At 38.8% G+C, this 17,011-nt stretch overlaps 3 protein-coding genes across 4 annotated transcripts; 2 read left to right on the forward strand and 1 right to left on the reverse strand.

Moving 5' to 3' along the window:
- Window positions 1-1,849: 1,849 nt before the first annotated feature.
- On the forward strand, window positions 1,850-7,351 carry LOC110013324 (UDP-glucuronosyltransferase 1A1-like). The gene is made up of 9 exons (XM_020710924.3): window positions 1,850-2,506; window positions 3,082-3,145; window positions 3,223-3,371; window positions 3,485-3,612; window positions 3,689-3,782; window positions 4,988-5,113; window positions 5,174-5,261; window positions 6,501-6,720; window positions 6,798-7,351. The coding sequence occupies exons 1-9, from the start codon at window positions 2,018-2,020 to the stop codon at window positions 7,066-7,068; spliced, it is 1,629 nt and encodes a 542-aa protein (XP_020566583.1). The 5' UTR covers window positions 1,850-2,017; the 3' UTR covers window positions 7,069-7,351.
- A 1,035-nt stretch (window positions 7,352-8,386) lies between these two features.
- Window positions 8,387-11,429, forward strand: LOC100125518 (UDP-glucuronosyltransferase 1A6). Its single transcript, XM_004079015.5, has 9 exons — window positions 8,387-9,028; window positions 9,314-9,377; window positions 9,448-9,596; window positions 9,710-9,837; window positions 9,920-10,013; window positions 10,112-10,237; window positions 10,307-10,394; window positions 10,760-10,979; window positions 11,057-11,429. Exons 1-9 carry the CDS (start codon window positions 8,546-8,548, stop codon window positions 11,325-11,327), a joined length of 1,623 nt encoding a protein of 540 aa, XP_004079063.1. The 5' UTR covers window positions 8,387-8,545; the 3' UTR covers window positions 11,328-11,429.
- A 6-nt stretch (window positions 11,430-11,435) lies between these two features.
- On the reverse strand, window positions 11,436-16,497 carry pecr (peroxisomal trans-2-enoyl-CoA reductase). 2 transcript variants are annotated; one of them, XM_004079016.5, is made up of 9 exons: window positions 16,340-16,497; window positions 15,879-16,012; window positions 15,621-15,786; window positions 15,469-15,550; window positions 15,295-15,391; window positions 15,102-15,212; window positions 13,828-13,939; window positions 13,634-13,756; window positions 11,782-11,872 (listed from the first exon to the last, which is right to left on the reverse strand). In XM_004079016.5, exons 1-8 carry the CDS (start codon window positions 16,449-16,451, stop codon window positions 13,674-13,676), a joined length of 897 nt encoding a protein of 298 aa, XP_004079064.1. In that variant the 5' UTR covers window positions 16,452-16,497; the 3' UTR covers window positions 11,782-11,872; window positions 13,634-13,673. The 2 variants fall into 2 exon arrangements, with proteins under 2 accessions (XP_004079065.1, XP_004079064.1); XM_004079017.5 differs by lacking the exons at window positions 13,634-13,756; window positions 13,828-13,939; window positions 15,102-15,212; ... (3 more) ...; window positions 15,879-16,012; window positions 16,340-16,497 and adding exons at window positions 11,436-11,657; window positions 12,918-13,030 and having other exon boundaries at window positions 11,736-11,872.
- Between the last annotated feature and the right edge of the window lie 514 nt (window positions 16,498-17,011).

Raw genomic sequence — 17,011 nt, forward strand, 5'->3', positions numbered from 1 at the left:
AGAACGACGAGAATGCTCGAGCAGGGCGTTGCTCACGGGGCGGTCGCACGTGCCAGGCGGTCGCACGTGCTCGGGCCCGCTAAATGCTACTTGTAGCTTTAATTATTATTATGATTGTTATTATTATTATTGTTGTTGTTCTTGTAGTCGTTGTCGTCATCGTTGATATAATTAAAACAGGATAAAAAAGGAACACAAAATACAGTTTAAGGCAAAACAAACATTACCAATTAGACTATTTAAATACAATTTATATATTTATAGAAATTAATATGGTATTCATAAAAATAACTTATAAAAATATAGTACTGTTTCACCCACTAAATCTTACATCAGTCAAGCATTACTTGAAATAAAGTGGAAATCATTGACTAACTGATTTACAGGTAATGTTCACTAGCTATTGATTCTTCACTTAAAGGACATTGAACACATTGTTCCGGTGTTGCTTCTCTTTTCGATTGTTTTAATCTTTTTGTTAATTAATACTTTAACCCCCAAGTTGGCATATTGAGGAAAATGGAGAAGTTAGCTGTGTCTTTGACTTGACTTTAAAGAGGGATTTATTTGCTCATTCATAACAATTTATTCATTCAGGACGAATAATTACATTTTTTAGCTATTTCAGTGGGATTGCGAAGGAAATTTTGTCCACCTGAAAAAAATGAAGTTAATTCTGATTGACTAATCTCTCTGTGCAACAAAAGATAAATAACTTTATATTCTGACATCTCTTATCACCTGTTAAATTCTTTACTAAAATTAGCAAACTATGTTTGCTAATTTAACTGAACACGTATATTTGTTTCTCATTGATTTATAGATGCTATGGGCGAGAAGGGAAGAATTTGAGATATATATTCTACATAATTTCAATATAATTTGTCTTTTTCTTTAATACATTCAGTAGATCCACAGTAAACCAAGGTGTAATTAAGTTTTGAGTGCATTTCCTGGAACTGGATGCTTTTAAAGCGGCATCATGGGATTGTGACTAGGGGTGCATATAAACCCAGATAAAATCACGTTGTAGGTTTGTGGCTAAAGGCCACATGATACAACAAAAAATATGGGAAATAACTTTATTAATGCCATGTGTTCTTTTGTTCTGTTCAGACCAATCCACAATAGCTACAAATAAACCTCATTTTAGTTTTTTTTTAAAGCTATGTGGGAAATTCAGAATTTTTTGGGATCTAAAAGCATATGTCCTCTGTCAAACATTCTCTTTAAAGGAACAGGTTCTGTCCTGAGAAAAGAACAGAGCTGGGCATTCATTTTCAGTTAAATTAACCTCTTTGTTGTTTTTGTGATAGCTCAGATCATCTCCACTATGCAAAAACCTGGAAAAATAATCTTTACAAAATGTGAGTTACAGAAGAGATGTAAACATGTGGCTTACCCATTTCTCCAAAACTCTGCCCTTTTTCTTAGATCTAAGCAAAATTTTCTAAAGTAAAACAATTTCTTAAGATATTTTAGTTTACAAAAGTACTCCCCAAGGTTATGAATGACCCTTGGGAATTTAATGAACCATGAATCCAACAAGGCGAGAAAAACTCTCCCCATAACAGTCAGCTGGCCTTTGAGCCAGGAGCCTTTGTGCATACCTAAAATTCTGGAGTTGAGCCACAGAAAGTTCAACGTGGGCTCTTGTGCTGCAAAAACACCTTTGGTAGAGTTCGTGCTCTGCGTCTGCAGAATTATTCCCACTGAACTCTTCCCTACATAAAATCGTCTCTCTGATATTGTTCATGTGTAAATACAACAGTAAAGTCTATTACTCAGTAACTATAGAGTGGACTGACAACCTCTGCATCTAACTTGAACCCTAACTGAAAAAATATCTACTGAGGTCTTTGAGCAAACACACACAACTCTGCTTCTTAACAGGAATTTCAACCCCAGTTAAAAGACGGAGGGGGAGGGACTTTTTTGGGGTGGAGCGCCAAACATCAGAAGGGGGTTTTCCGTATTTTGGAATCAGTGCAAATAGGGGATCTAGTTAAAAAGAAGAATGAAGTTGTTGTTTGTGCTCCTGCTTCTAAGCATGTCTGTGGGGGTGAGAGGTGCTGCATCTGTGGCAGATGATCCAAGACCAGAGAAAACAGAAAAGACCAAAGTTTCTGCAGAGCCCGGCTCGTCTGCAGCTTTTTCCGGTAAACTGCTGGTGGTGCCCATGGATGGGAGCCACTGGGTGGGCATCAAAGCCATTGCACAGGAACTGGGTCGTAGAGGACACAGAGTTACCGTGGTGATCCCAGAGGTCAGCATGCGTATGGGCCCAGGGAAACACTACGACACTCTGACTCATCCGGTTCCCTATGGACAGGCTGACATTGATGTTATGGTGTCCATGCATGGGAGCATGGTCAGATCTGATGGACCTTTCATGGAGAGGATGAAGACTAAATTCCACCATATCAAGAGAGTTATAGATTTCATTCATGTCACAGCAGAGAGCCTCCTCTTCAATGACAGCTTCATCTCTTATCTGGAACAACAAGTGAGTCTTCAATAGAAACAGGAATGGATTTTTTAAACAAACAATTCAAATTGTAAAATCTCTCAGAGCGCTTATCATCGAGAAAAACATTTTAGTGAAGCTTTTTGATGACCTGACTTAAACTATCTTGATAGGATATAGTCAGAGAAAATACTATTTTTCTAATGAGATGTATAAAAAATAACGTTATAATAATGAGAAATACATGAAAAGAAACTTGTTTTTGGTTCAAAAATATCACAATTTACAACATTTTTATGAAAAATGTTAACTTTTAAACATTGTTATGAAAATAAACTGCTTTTCCTTTTAAAATATGGTCACTCAAATCAACCACTGCATTATCAGAACAAATATGAAGGAGTCCTTTGTTATTTATTACCTTATGGTAACAAAAAAAACGTTTGTGTATTTAAAAAATTGCAACTAACAAAATACCTAACAAATTTATTACTTAAGTTTCAATGGGCAAAAAAGAAATGAAATAAAATTGCATGTCCAGAATGTTTTTTCGGGGGATGCTGCTGAATTTATATTCAACAAAATACATTTCCTTTGTTAAATCTTTCTTACAGGAATTTGATGCTGTTCTGACGGACCCAGTTATACCGTCAGGCTCACTAATAGCACGGAAATTAGGTAAGTTGTCCTCAAATTGCAAAGAGTTTCATGCTGCTGAATGCCTTTGTCAGAGATCTAACCTAAATCTCTATCAGGTCTCCCCACCATTAATCTGCTGAGAGGGATCCCTTGCTCCTTAGACATGAAAGCTGCAGGCTGCCCTTCTCCTCCATCATTTGTACCTCGTTTTTTTACGGGCCTCTCAGACAGAATGAACTTCAAGGAGAGACTTATCAACACTCTGGTGAGTTCCATGGCAGAAAACATGTTTAAAAACTCATCTGGATAGAGTTTTTTTCAGGCTGAAGATGTTTAGTCTCTTATTCAAGCACATTTATCAATTCTGTTGACATTCAGGTGGCTTTATTAGAACCTCTGTTCTGTCGACTGCTGTTCTGGCGCTTCAACAACATAGCTCATAAGTTCTTGAAAGAAGAGGTGAGCGTGGCAGAAGTTCTGTCAGAATCCGACATCTGGCTCCTCAGGTAAGATTGGTTCATTTACAATGTATTGAGATTTTCCTAAACAAATTCTTGAAGTTTTTTTATTTTTTCTGAACAGGATAGATTTTACCCTGGAGTTCCCTCGGCCTCTCATGCCGAATATGATATTGGTTGGTGGAATCAACTGTGATCTGAGAAAACCCCTTCCACAAGTAAGGCCCATCCACCACATATTGTTTTGACCTTCATCCAGTTGAAAAGCACAGTCACATGCACTCGGTTTGTACCATATGCACGCTGCAGGTTTTTGGGTTGTCTGTGTCCTTGAGGGTCATAAAGCAAACACATTGTAAAGGGTGGCAAAGGCGTATGTGGCAGTTCCATAGTTGCTCGTTGAAAATGGAATGCACCATTGTCATTCGTGTGGTGGGTGTGTTGTGAAGTATTTGTAAGGCTAATGTCCATTGCATGCACTTTTGACATGTGGATGGCGCTGCTGTATGGGACCTCACAGCACACTTCCAATTGTTAATAGAGCAGTAGTCACAACTGTGTGGATATGGGCTTTCTGCAGGTGAAAAAATGGGCAATCCTGTACAGGGCACGCGTGTGGCCCGCAGGAAATTTTAAGATAGTGGACCACTCGATGAGCCTGTACAGGGGAGGTCTTAATGCACATTTTTGCTACAGGCACGCTGCAGCGAAAAACTCTTTAACAGTTTGTAAGGATAAATAAAGGTGAAGTAGGTGAGACGCAGGCGTTTCGTGCAGATTTTTCCTTTTTTCAACACACTCATAGCCTGCCCAAGGGGCTCGTTGTTGCTGTTAAGGGTGTACTTATTGCGCACTCTGTGCGTACAGATTGTTGGAAGTGAAGAAATTAGACAATCAGAGCTTAGTTTTTCTGGGCATCATACTAAAGTGTCAGCTGCACACCCCGTGCATGCAGTGTTTGCAAGCAGTCAGTAAGGAGCCATTTGCACACACCTCACTCATGGTTAGAGAGTGGTGTTTGGGCACCGGATGACAGCATCACCTTTAAGTCATTATCCTGACAAACACTTCACAACATACACTTACGGCACGACAACCGTACGTTCCATTACCATGATGTCCCTCGTGGGAACTGCAAAACACACATGCGCTCCCTTTAAGATGCGTCCACACCCCTCTACAACAACCTAAAACCCTGCAGAATCCATACGGGTTAACTCTTGTATGGGTGCACGTGACTAAAGCATTACCCTCATGTGCTGCATACGTGTTTGCTATGACATGTCGCTCACAACATCCCAATTGAAAAAAGATTTTTCATCTGCAGAGAACCCACATCTGGCTGTTAGGGCTATAGTGAATCAGCTTAAGGTGAGATAAAAAGCAATCAATGCAAATGTTTGATTTAGTTGCATTCTTGCAGGATCTGGAGCAGTGGGTGTCAGGACGCCACGGGTTTATTGTCTTCACTCTGGGCTCCATGATACCAGATATGCCAGAAGAGATTACCTCAGTCTTTATAGAGGCCTTCAGACAGATCCCACAGACGGTACAACTGAACACAGCATTTTTTAGGAATTTCAAAGAGTAAACCTTCAGTTTTACTCAGGTTATATGGAGGTACGCTGGGAAGGTTCCTGACAACATTCCCAAAAATGTGAAGTTGATGAAATGGGTTCCTCAGAATGACCTGCTTGGTGAGTCAAAAACATTACTCAAATGTACCAAAAAACTTAAGGAAAGTTATTTTTCACCCATAATGTAAGCTGTTATTAATTTTTGAATTGACAATTTAGTTTTGTGTTCATGCATTTTAAAAATGCATTTTACATTTGATAATTCAACATGCAGTTCAGGGCTTGAAATTTCAAAATGAAACTTTGCAGTTTAGAATTCCATATGTAAAAATCCAACTTTTTCTTACATTCTATAAAAATTAAAATTCTAAATAAAAGCATGATAAATTGTGCTTCAAATTGTTGTGGTTTGTTTGGTACAGTAATTAAAAATACTCCAGTCAATTTAAAATACAATTTGGTAATACATTTTAAAAATGCATTTTGCAAATTACAATTTTATACAAAAAATTTATTATCTCAATACTTTGGCTGTTTCAACTTTGTTTAAAAGCAACATCAATTTTGTTGCATTTTTATTTATCATAGCTTTTTTGGACTCAATTTTAAAGAAAATTGCAAAACAATGCCCAAGCAAATTACAACTTTCCTTTACAAGCTTTTTCTGCCTCAAACTAAGAATGCAATCTGTCAGTCTCTCATCAAGGTGTGTCCCACATTCCCAGAATTGGGAAATTCTAATGCAGATGATGAAAGAAATTTCCTCCTCATAGCTCCAAACACTTCTGTTCTAGAAGCCAAACTGTTGGAAGACATACTTCTTTTGTCTCAAATCAAGAGGGTTCAGTTTTAGGGGCTGTTTTCTTGCAAATTCAGTTTTTGTTTTTAACCCTTGTGCTATCCTAGCCACTTTAACGTTGGGAGTGGGGTCATCTAGACCCACTAGACAGTGCTCTGAACCTTTTTTCTTCAATGATTTGTGATCTTCACTGGTGTCCATGGATTACATGAAATCTTTCCACCTTTATCCACCTTTGTCATGGTAGGGAGAACACGTCAATGTAAGGGTGGGGTCATCTAAGATAGCACAAGGGTTAAATGGTCTGTCAGTCTGGATCAATGAAAAAAAAAATCGTCTTTCAGTTACACTTAAGGAATATCTTGAGCTGAAATTCCAGTGGCTGTGATTTAAAGTCCCAAACATTAAATATGCCAAAACTTGAAAACAATCTGTGTGATTTTATCAAAACACGAGATTCACATTTCAATTACAAAGCAAAACCTTTTTGATGATCTTGTAATATTTTAGGAAACACCTGTATATAACCTGCAGGTATTTCTGCTTTTGGTCTTCAACAGCACATCCTGGAGCTCGAGCTTTCATCACTCACGCTGGTTCTCATGGTACCTTTGAGGGTTTGTGTCACGCTGTCCCCATGTTGATGTTTCCAATCGCGGGCGACCAGCCTGATAATGCAGCAAAGATGGCCAACAGAGGAGTAGGAGTTGTGCTGGACATCAGCACTGTGACCACTGAAGGCCTCCTTCAGGGGCTGAACGAGCTCATCAATAATACCAGGTGAAAAATAAAAAATTTTTTTTGCTTTTCCAATCTTCAGTCAACTTTTAAGTGAAGTGTCAACTGTCTGGAACCAGGTACAAGGAGAACATCCAGAGGCTGTCGGCTCTTCATAAAGATCGTCCAGTTGACCCACTTGGGCTTTCATCTTTCTGGACTGAGTTTGTTATGAGACACAAAGGAACAAAGCACCTCAAAGCTGCTGTGCACGACCTCAACTGGATCCAGTACTACTGCCTGGATGTGGCAGCACTACTAGCTGCCATTGTGCTGCTTTTTGTAATCCTGACAGTCAAATGCATGAAGCTGTGCTTACAGAAGCTGGGTAAGAAGAAAAAACAGGACTAGCATTGAGTTTTTGGGAAGTTAATGACTGAGATAATTATCAAAGTAGCATAGAATACATAAGGGATAATGCCTGACAGATCGCTCATTATTAGAAATTAATGCACGCCGTGGAACCCTAAACCATTCGACACTCCGGGAAGTGCGTTAATTTCTGATAATGCACAGTACGAAGGCCATTATCCCGCTTCTACCATACTCTCTTCCAAAAGAAATAAATATTCAGTCAGTGTTTTGTACTTTATTCATGTCATGTTTTCCCAATTAAATCACTTTTTCACAAAAAGCAGACTATTTGAGACGTGGTTTGGGGCTTTGTCATGGAAACAGCTGAGCTGATCTCGACTACAGCGGCAAAGGAAAGCAATATATATACTGTATGTTGATCGTCACGATAAGTAATAATAAAGCAGCAGGTCAGAGAGAAAGTTCACCTCTTACCGCTTGTTTTAGTCCAGAAGCAAAAGTTTGTTTCAAAGAAGCCAGCGCAGTGATATCGAACCTTTGGGCTATGTGACCGGAACTTCTTTTTTAGGTGTTCATTTCACTGTGGACAATCACTTTTTAATCCACTCCCAGCAGACAATCAGAATTGAGTATTCATCTTGACCATGATATAAATAACAATAAGCTAAATAAAGTCAAATGTTTTTCATTAGTTACTTTGTCATGGCAAGTCCGATTCGTGACTTAACCCCCATTGCCAAAGGCCTGTTTCCCCCCTGCCAGGGATGGGGTAGGGGACAGATGATCAGAGGCCCCACCTTCCTTGTCTAAAGTATATGTTGTTTATTTGTGTGCTTGTTGGAGTGTTATTTTCGGGTATTATACATTACAAACTATTTATATTGTGAGAACTTTTTAAGAATGAAAAGCTACAAGTCAGTTCTTTCAGTACTGAGATTTTCCTCATACTTCAAAATTCAGAAAGAAATCCAGAGAAACTACATTTTTGTAGGATAACGTGTTACAAACACCTTTGCCTGCTTAACTATTAAAAATCTTTCTCCCACCTACTTCCTCTTTACATAAAAGCTACACTCACCGGCCACTTTAATAGGTACACCTCACTGGTTGGACCCCCTTTTGCCTCTAAAACCGCCTAAATCCTCGGTGGCACAGATTCAAAAAGGTACTGGAAACATTCCTCAGACAGGCTATTGAGCATGTAATGCGACCAAAGGTTACATAGTAAATTGTTTTTTTGTAAAACATTTTATATGTTGATGGCAAATGCTGCAGTCAAGTCAATTACTTAGTAACAAACGTCAGATTAGCCCGTCCTCTGCATCTGTATGGGAGTGATTACGCCTCTGATCTTTGAGCAGACAAACACAACTGCACAAACACACAGGAATTTGAACCTAAACCTAGAAAGACGGAGGGGGAGGGAATTTTATTTGGGTGGGGCGCAAAACATCAGGAGGTACTTTCCGTATGTTGGAATCAGTGCAAATAGTGGATCTACTTAAAAAGAAGAATGAGGTTGTTGTTTGTGCTCCTGCTTCTAAGCATGTCTGTGGGGGTGAGAGGTGTTGCATCTGTGGCAGATGAACCAAGACCAAAGAAAACAGAAAAGACCAAAGTTTCTGCAGAGGCGTCTGCAGCTTTTTCCGGTAAACTGCTGGTGGTGCCCATGGATGGGAGCCACTGGGTGGGCATCAAAGCCATGGCACAGGAACTGGGTCGTAGAGGACACAGAGTTACCGTGGTGATCCCAGAGGTCAGCATGCGTATGGGCCCGGGGAAACACTACGACACTCTGACTCATCCGGTTCCCTACGGCCAGTCTGAAGTTGACGCCATTTTGTCCACGCAAAAGGACTTTCTAGAAACTGCTCAGCCTTTCATGGAGAGAATAGAGACCAAATATCACAACTTCGTTAGAATGGTAAATTTCATTCATGTCACTGCAGAGAGCCTCCTGTTCAACGACACCCTCATCTCTTATCTGGCTAAGCAGGTGAGTGAAAGCCTGGGGACTTAAATCATTTTAACCTTTTTAAAAACTGTTGAAACTCTCATTGATAAAACATGTTTGGAATTATTTGGACAGTATGTGCTAAATAATTAATTTCTTTGCTTTATTTGGATGTTTTTCTTGCATTTTAAAGTCCATTTAAAACAAACTTGGATGGGAATTAGGTTTTTATGAATAATCTAATTTGAATTTAAGAGCCTGAGTCGCAATGTTCAGGATATATCATCTGAAAAGTGATGTGTTCCCTGTTTCAAACCTTTCATGCAGGACTTTGATGCTGTTCTGACAGATCCCATGCTCCCGACAGGCTCAATATTAGCTCGGAAATTAGGTCCTCAAATTGCAAAGAGTTTCATGCTGCTGAATGCTTTTGTCAGAGATCTAACCTAAATCTCTATCAGGTCTCCCCACCATTAATCTGCTGAGAGGGATCCCTTGCGCCTTAGACATGAAAGCTGCAGGCTGCCCTTCTCCTCCATCGTTCGTACCTCGGCCTTTTACCGGCCTCTCAGACAGAATGAACTTCAAGGAGAGACTTATCAACACTCTGGTGAGTTCCATGGCAGAAAACATGTTTAAAAACTCATCTGGATGGAGGATTTTTTAGGCTGAAGATGTTTAGTCTCTTATTCAAGCACATTTATCAATTCTGTTGACATTCAGGTGGCTTTATTAGAACCTCTGTTCTGTCGACTGCTGTTCTGGCGCTTCAACAACATAGCTCATAAGTTCTTGAATGAAGAGGTGAGCGTGGCAGAAATTCTGTCAGAATCAGACATCTGGCTCCTCAGGTAAGATTTATTCATTTGAAATGTATTGAGATTTTCCTAAAAAAAAGAAACCCTGAGGTTCTTTTTTTTTTCTTCTGAACAGGATAGATTTTACCCTGGAGTTCCCTCGGCCTCTCATGCCTAACATGATACTGGTTGGTGGAATCAACTGTTATCTGAGAAAACCCCTCCCACAAGTAAGACCCATCCAACACATATTGTTTTGACCTTCATCCAGTTAGGCTGAGATAAAAATGAACAAATGCAAAAGTTTAATTAAGTGGCATTCTTGCAGGATCTGGAGCAGTGGGTGTCTGGAGAGCACGGCTTTATTGTCTTCACTCTGGGCTCCGTGTTTTCAGAGACGCCAGAAGAGATTACGTCAGTCTTTGTGGAGGCTTTCAGACAGATCCCACAGACGGTACAACTGCACGGCTGAACACCAATTAATTTAAAAAATTTCATAAAGTAAACATTTAGTTTTACTCAGGTTATATGGAGATACACTGGGAAGGTTCCTGACAACCTTCCAAACAATGTGAAGATGATGAAATGGGTTCCTCAGAATGACCTGCTTGGTGAGTCAGTGTAGTGCTGCACATTATCAAAAATTTAGCTTAGTGTAGTAAAAAAAACAATAATAATACATTCTTCAAAAATGATCTATTACTGAGAAACTGATATAATTCACAGTTTTCATTTATTTTGAGTTATCATTAGTTATGGCTAATAAAATTTCTGTTAGTAATGGACTATTTTAAAAAAGCCTTGTTAGACATAACTTGAAGCCCCTACAAACGTTTTCTGGTCTGGACCAGTGAGTAAAATAGTCTTTTTTAGGAAATATCAGTAGCTGTAACTTATAATCATTGTAATGATCTGTAATGTTTTAGGAAACACCTGTACATAACCTGCAGGTATTTCTGCCTTTGGTCTTCAACAGCACATTCTGGAGTTCGAGCTTTCATCACTCACACTGGCTCTCATGGTACCTTTGAGGGTTTGTGTCACGCTGTCCCCATGTTGATGTTTCCAATTCTGGGCGACCAGACTGAAAACGCAGTAAGGATGGCCAAAAAAGGAGCAGGAATTATGCTGGACATCAGCACTGTGACCACTGAAGGCCTCCTTCAGGGGCTGAACGAGCTCATCAACAATACCAGGTGAGAAATCAAAACAGTGTTTTGGTTCTCCAATTCTAATTCAGGTTTTAAGTAAAGTGTCAACTGTCTGGAACCAGGTACAAGGAGAACATCCAGAGGCTGTCGGCTCTTCATAAAGATCGTCCAGTTGACCCACTTGAACTTTCAGTTTTCTGGACTGAGTTTGTTATGAGACACAAAGGAGCAAAGCACCTCAAAGCTGCTGTGCACGACCTCAACTGGATCCAGTACTACTGCCTGGATGTGGCAGCACTACTAGCTGCCATTGTGCTGCTTTTTGTAATCCTGACAGTCAAATGTATGAAGCTGTGCTTACAGAAGCTGGGTAAGAAGAAAAAACAGGACTAGCACTTTTTATGTCTCTTGAGGAATATTTTTAAACTGATTCTTGTGAGCAAAGGTTGATTGTGGAAATGTGTACAATAAAAACACTAAAGGAAATGAAGTAAATCTACGTGAGAATCAAATCATGTTTATTGGCAGAAAATACAGAAGATTTTTAGACTGTGTGGAGACAATGAGGAGAATCAGTGGCCTCCTTTCTTAGGAGGAAAAACAGCGTACTCTATTGCCAGAGCGACAGTAAAAGCAGCAAAGCCCCATTTGAACCCTCTCAGCAGAACATCAGAAAAGGTCACAGCCCTAGCAAAACCGCCCGAGTATCTCCACGCCTCGTTGCTGCAGAGACAAAGATAAAACAATGTTTCATATGACATCTGGAATTGAATAAAAACACATAACTTTATAAATGCTGACCGTGCCCATGGGTCCTTCAGGCCTCTAGCAGCCAGCCTCTGTTGGGTGAACTCCAGCGGTGTTCCTTTTGTTTCCCACTGTCTCCAGTCTGGCATGGACAGCTTGCTGTGGCCGTGGTCTCCTCCCATATTGGACACCTAAACATTATTAGTCATTTTACAGTCAACTTTTTAACACATTTGCCGTTGTTGATCAATAATAAAAACATTTTACTTTCAATGTCTTTACTTAAATCAATGTCGTCTGAGTTTATTAAAGAAACAAAACATTTCGAAACCAACAAATACTGCATCCACTTTTAAAAGCCGACTAGCCAACTGGCACACAGTTTCATTGAAAAATTTAACCCATTTTAAAGTTGTTTTTTTATTTAATTGAAATATAATAATTACAAAATCTCACAGAAACAACTACTCACTACTCTGACACAAGGCACAGCTCTCCACAGAAAGAAAAAGAAAAAGAAACTGATTTTGGCAAAATATATTCAGAAAGAAAATGGAAAAGAGATCGGCCGAATTTTCTGTGCTTTAAAAATGAAGTCAGACGGTATTTATACTCATTAAAATGTATCCAAAACTCAAATCCTTTTGACACTTCTACTAATGACTAATCTACGATCCAGGTTGTTAAATGGCAGGAAATTTAATTTATGCTGGAAATTTTATATATTTTATATACATTTTGAAGCTGTTTAGTCAGCGTGAAAGACAAAAAGGCTAAATTCTAACGTTTGTTAGCGATATTTAAAAATGAAAATAAACACTGTAACATGTTTATTTACTTTCTACGCTAACAGAAGCTGTAAAATGTAAATACAATTACTTACGGATTTCCGCCGAGTGTTATTAGCCCGAAACTATTATTCATATGATTATCAGTTTAGTCATCAAAGGCGCGCGTATGGTGTAAGATACGTCAATAAAGTTTAATTAAGTTACATATAAGCTTCATGTAATGAAACTCGTTCTTTTTACCTCAATGTTTGTCAAGTGATTGAAAGAAGTCATTGGGAGGTTAGGTTACTTACTAGCTAATCGTTTTTCAACAAGCTAATCGTAAATACAAACCATGACTTGTTTTTTCTTCTTTCATAATCTCATTTTAGCTTATTTATCGTTACCTGTTATAAAAGCGGTACACAAATGAGTAGAATTTAGGCATTAATGAACAAACACGTACCCGAGAGGTTTGTTGTGACCTCTGTATCACTGCGACAATTCCAGCTGATTTGCAGCAAAAGTACGGTGTCGTGTTAGGGTCAGATCCTTGTAAAAGGAGACGCTCAATTTTCTGCGCGCCCCCTGGAGTTTAATATTTACATAATTTGGGCTGCTGCAAAGCCTATTATTAAAGGGTTTTCTATCTGATGAAGACATTGAGGTTTTTACGTCCATCCATGCATCCATCCATCCAACATTCTTGAGTAAGGCTATAATTATATTTTTACTCACTGGATCTGTAACATCATCACATCAACAGTACTCACCTCTATTACAATTAAACAGCTATTTTACATGTTACAATTTCAGCAAAGTGCTATAGTTCATAATTAGTACATTTTTAGGTGATTAAAAAATATCAAATTAAAAAAACAAAAAGGCATTGTGTCTAACAAAGCGCAACAATGCTGTATTTTTAACATTATTCTAATGAGCTTCAACACAAAGTGCTTATGATGAAAAAAGACAACACTGGTGTATTACCAAAGGTCATTTTTTTCTATTTGTGTAATATTAACATTTCTCTTATATCAATCCAAACAACCTATCTGGTAAAGCAAAATATATTGTTTTTCAAAAAAGATTTATTTGACTAGGATTATTTACATTTTTTATATTACAGCCAGGATTATACTTTATACTGTGGACTTTAAAAGCAGAATCTGTGTTGTTAACCGTGGAGACTTTTGTGGAGTCCACTTGTCAAACAAGACGATTAAAGTTTGCTTTGCGGCTCCAGCAGCTCCTTTAAAGCAACCAAGTTTTCACCCTCTGGAGCTTCAGGCCATGCCTGGTGATCTAAACACACAAAAAAAGTTAACACCAATGTGTGACAACCATGGCTAAATGAAAATAGATGTCTTACATACCAGGTATCTCCCACATGGTTCGGTACAGACTTTGTCCTGCATCAACCTTTAATGTGGCTCCAGAGATGAAGGAGGCAGCAGGGGAGAGCAGAAAGCACACAACTGAGGAGATCTGAAACAAAAAGACAACAAAAACAAAGATAGCGAGGTTTATCATGATTGTTGTGAATGTTTCCATTTCCTTTAATCCAGGTAAACACAATTTAGGCAAAAGGAAAAGCATCACCTGGGCTTTGCTCAAGAGGAGCGTTGAGACAACCAGGATGATTTTTAAAAAAAACTGCAGCTAAGCTTAGTTTGAAGAAGAAAAAAAAGTGTTCAGTCAAAACTAGCAGTAAATAGTTGGAGTAATGCATTTTCTTATTAGTGATTTAAAGACTACACATATTGAAGAGATTGACCAATTTTAACCCAGAAGAAACAACTGAGTCAATTTTTCTCTACTTTTAAAATATTTGTTTTCATTTCTTTTATTGTTAATTTTTTTGGCCGCTGTCAATTCCAGTTGGCCAAAATTACCAAAAAACAAAATCAAAGTCAAATTTTAAAGAAAATTGTACGAGTGTTCTTCAGGCTTAAAATTCACAAAGCATGCGCAGCATATTTTTTTTACTCACAGGGGAACAGCCTCTAAAAAAGATTTAAAAAGAGAAGTTAAAGTTATTGAAGCAAGTTGAGTTGCTTCCCTTCCCTTTATTTACTGTGAAGTCAAATGAATGCGGCGAAGGCCAATTAGGAACACTTTTAGTCTTTTAATTACTTCTGTTGCTATGGTAACACACTAACAGAGTCACACTAATTGGCAGAAACTTACGAAAGGGTTCAGCCTCATCTATAGGATCACATCTAGATTCAAAGGGAGAGCCTTATTTAGTGGTGAGGCAATTCTTTGGCGCAGTTTTTGAGTCCATTGTCAGCAACGGTCGACGATACAACCTGGATGGCGTCTCTGTGTTCTTAAGATGAAGAACTATGTTAATTAATCTGTAAAAGAAAAATATGACTGCTATAGTTAACTATTTTGTATTTAGATTATTGTGAAGTGAAGGAGCCAACAAAAAGCAGTCATCTTCTTCCTGTCTGTTCCTAATGGAATTCTCTTTTACCCTTTTCTTTTATTTCTGTTTTTTCTTTTTTGAAAATATCAAATATTTTCCAATCTAATGTAAAATACATATTCTATGTAATCTTGTTTTAAATTCAAAGTTAACAAAATTGTGCAGGAAACATTTTTTTTTTAAAATAATGGAGGGTGTAATGGATTTGCCCCACACCTCCTCAGGCACTCCCAGTCTCTTTGCAGGGGAGAATGGCACAGACGTCTTAAAAAGATGCGGTCCGAGTTCCTTGTAGTTCTCCATCGCAGTTTTGGAAAAGATTGTACCCTATAAAAATAAAAATAAATTAAATAAATCAAATCATACAGGTCAAAAACTCTGAAAAGGAATCTGTCTGACGTGTACATACAGGTGCTACAGCATTAACTCGGACTCCTGAAGATGCCCACTCGATGGCCAGGCTTTTGGTTAGGTTGTCCACTGCCGCCCTTGCTGCGCCTGTGTGTCTGTCAGCAGGAGGGAACACCATGACGCAGCTCAAAGGGGCATTGTGTACAAAACGTGTGTTCCCAGTGGTTCTTACGCCATGCCAGGGAAGCCCTTCCACATGTCGGCAATGATATTCACTATGACGCCCCCATGCTTCTTCATATATGCTGTGTAGACTGGTCATAGGAGAATATAGATTACAGAGAGCTGTAAACACACTGTCGGACTTGTGTGTGCAGAGCTTACCTTCCTTGCAGCAGTGGAAAGTTCCTGTCAGGTTTGTGTCGATCACAGCCTTCCAGCCTTTGGAGGTCATGTTCTCTACTGGGCTGCTGAACTGACCCCCGCCATTGTTCACCAAGTAGTCAATACGACCATACTGTCTTAGCACCGATGAGACGAGATTATTCACCTGCCACACGCACAAAACAATGCAAACAATAAACAAGGAGAAAAAATAAATTGTTCTGAAACAGCAGATCCAGAGAATGAACGGGGACTTGCCTCCTCCTCATTGCGGATGTTACAAGGCACAGGAGTCACACTGGCAGGACTGGAGGCTGGGATCTTCTGTCTCATCTCTTTGGCTACTTTCTGCAGCCTCTCTGCATTTCTGCTAGAGATCACCACACTGCAGCCTGAAGTCAGCAGCACTTCAGCATCAATGAACTTCAACTTTCTTTTTTTTAAAACCTCATGTGTGATTGGATAATATTCTCCAAACTGTAATGCTCCTACTTTTGTATTGGTGGCACCTGCTGTTTAGTTGGCAAGAATCCCACAGAGAGTTAAAGGACAGACGCTAATTTTAATGACAAACCACTGGATTTAAGCTAGTGTGGGCAAAGTTAGCACCGCCCACATAAAAACACCTTGCTGTTCACCAGTGTGTGTCAAAGTTCAGGGCTTCGGTCCGCGTGCAGGGGGAGAAACCCCGTGAGCATTTAGAGCCCAGCGAAGCTTACCGAGCTCCAGCAGCTCCGTAGAGATGGCTTTGCCGATGCCGGTCCCTCCACCTGTCACCACGGCGACTTTTTGGTTGAACAAACCCGGTTTGAAAACGCTCACCGCCGCCATGTTTGTTTATGAACCTTGCTATGTCGACGTGAGTGTGACGTCATCACGCAAGGCGCGTAACTTTCGAGGATTCGAAATTTCAACTTATTTTTGAGTTGTGCTGTTTTTGTTGTTTGAGATCTATTAATTTTTTGTATTTGAGTGTTTTATAAAAACAAATAAATAAAGACCGGAACAGGGGGTAGGTAAGCAGAAAATAAAATAATCAAGAGACAGGTGAACAGAGAAGAACACAACAGTAATAAATAGGCCTATAAGTTGGATTTATTTATTAATTCAATTTACAATTTTGCATTTATGTTTATGATTTTAAAAAAAGTCATTGTATTTCTTCTTTCTTTTTTATGGTTTGCTGTGATTTGTTGTTAAAAATAAAACCTTGCTTAACAGCGAACTATTACTTTTTTGCTTGAAAAAAAAAAGGGTTTTTACATTAAACAGGACTTGTCCCAAATTAACTAATGTGTTTGATATTAAAAGTATTTTTGGTACGAAAAAATGAAAATCTTGTGTTTTTAGGAAAATGGCAAAATTTACACAATAAAATCTCATGAGTGTTA

The sequence above is a fragment of the Oryzias latipes genome, chromosome 17 (genome assembly GCF_053564925.1).
Source record: "Oryzias latipes strain Hd-rR chromosome 17, Olatipes_Hd-rR_3.1".
In the NCBI taxonomy this organism is placed as follows: Eukaryota; Metazoa; Chordata; class Actinopteri; order Beloniformes; family Adrianichthyidae; genus Oryzias; species Oryzias latipes.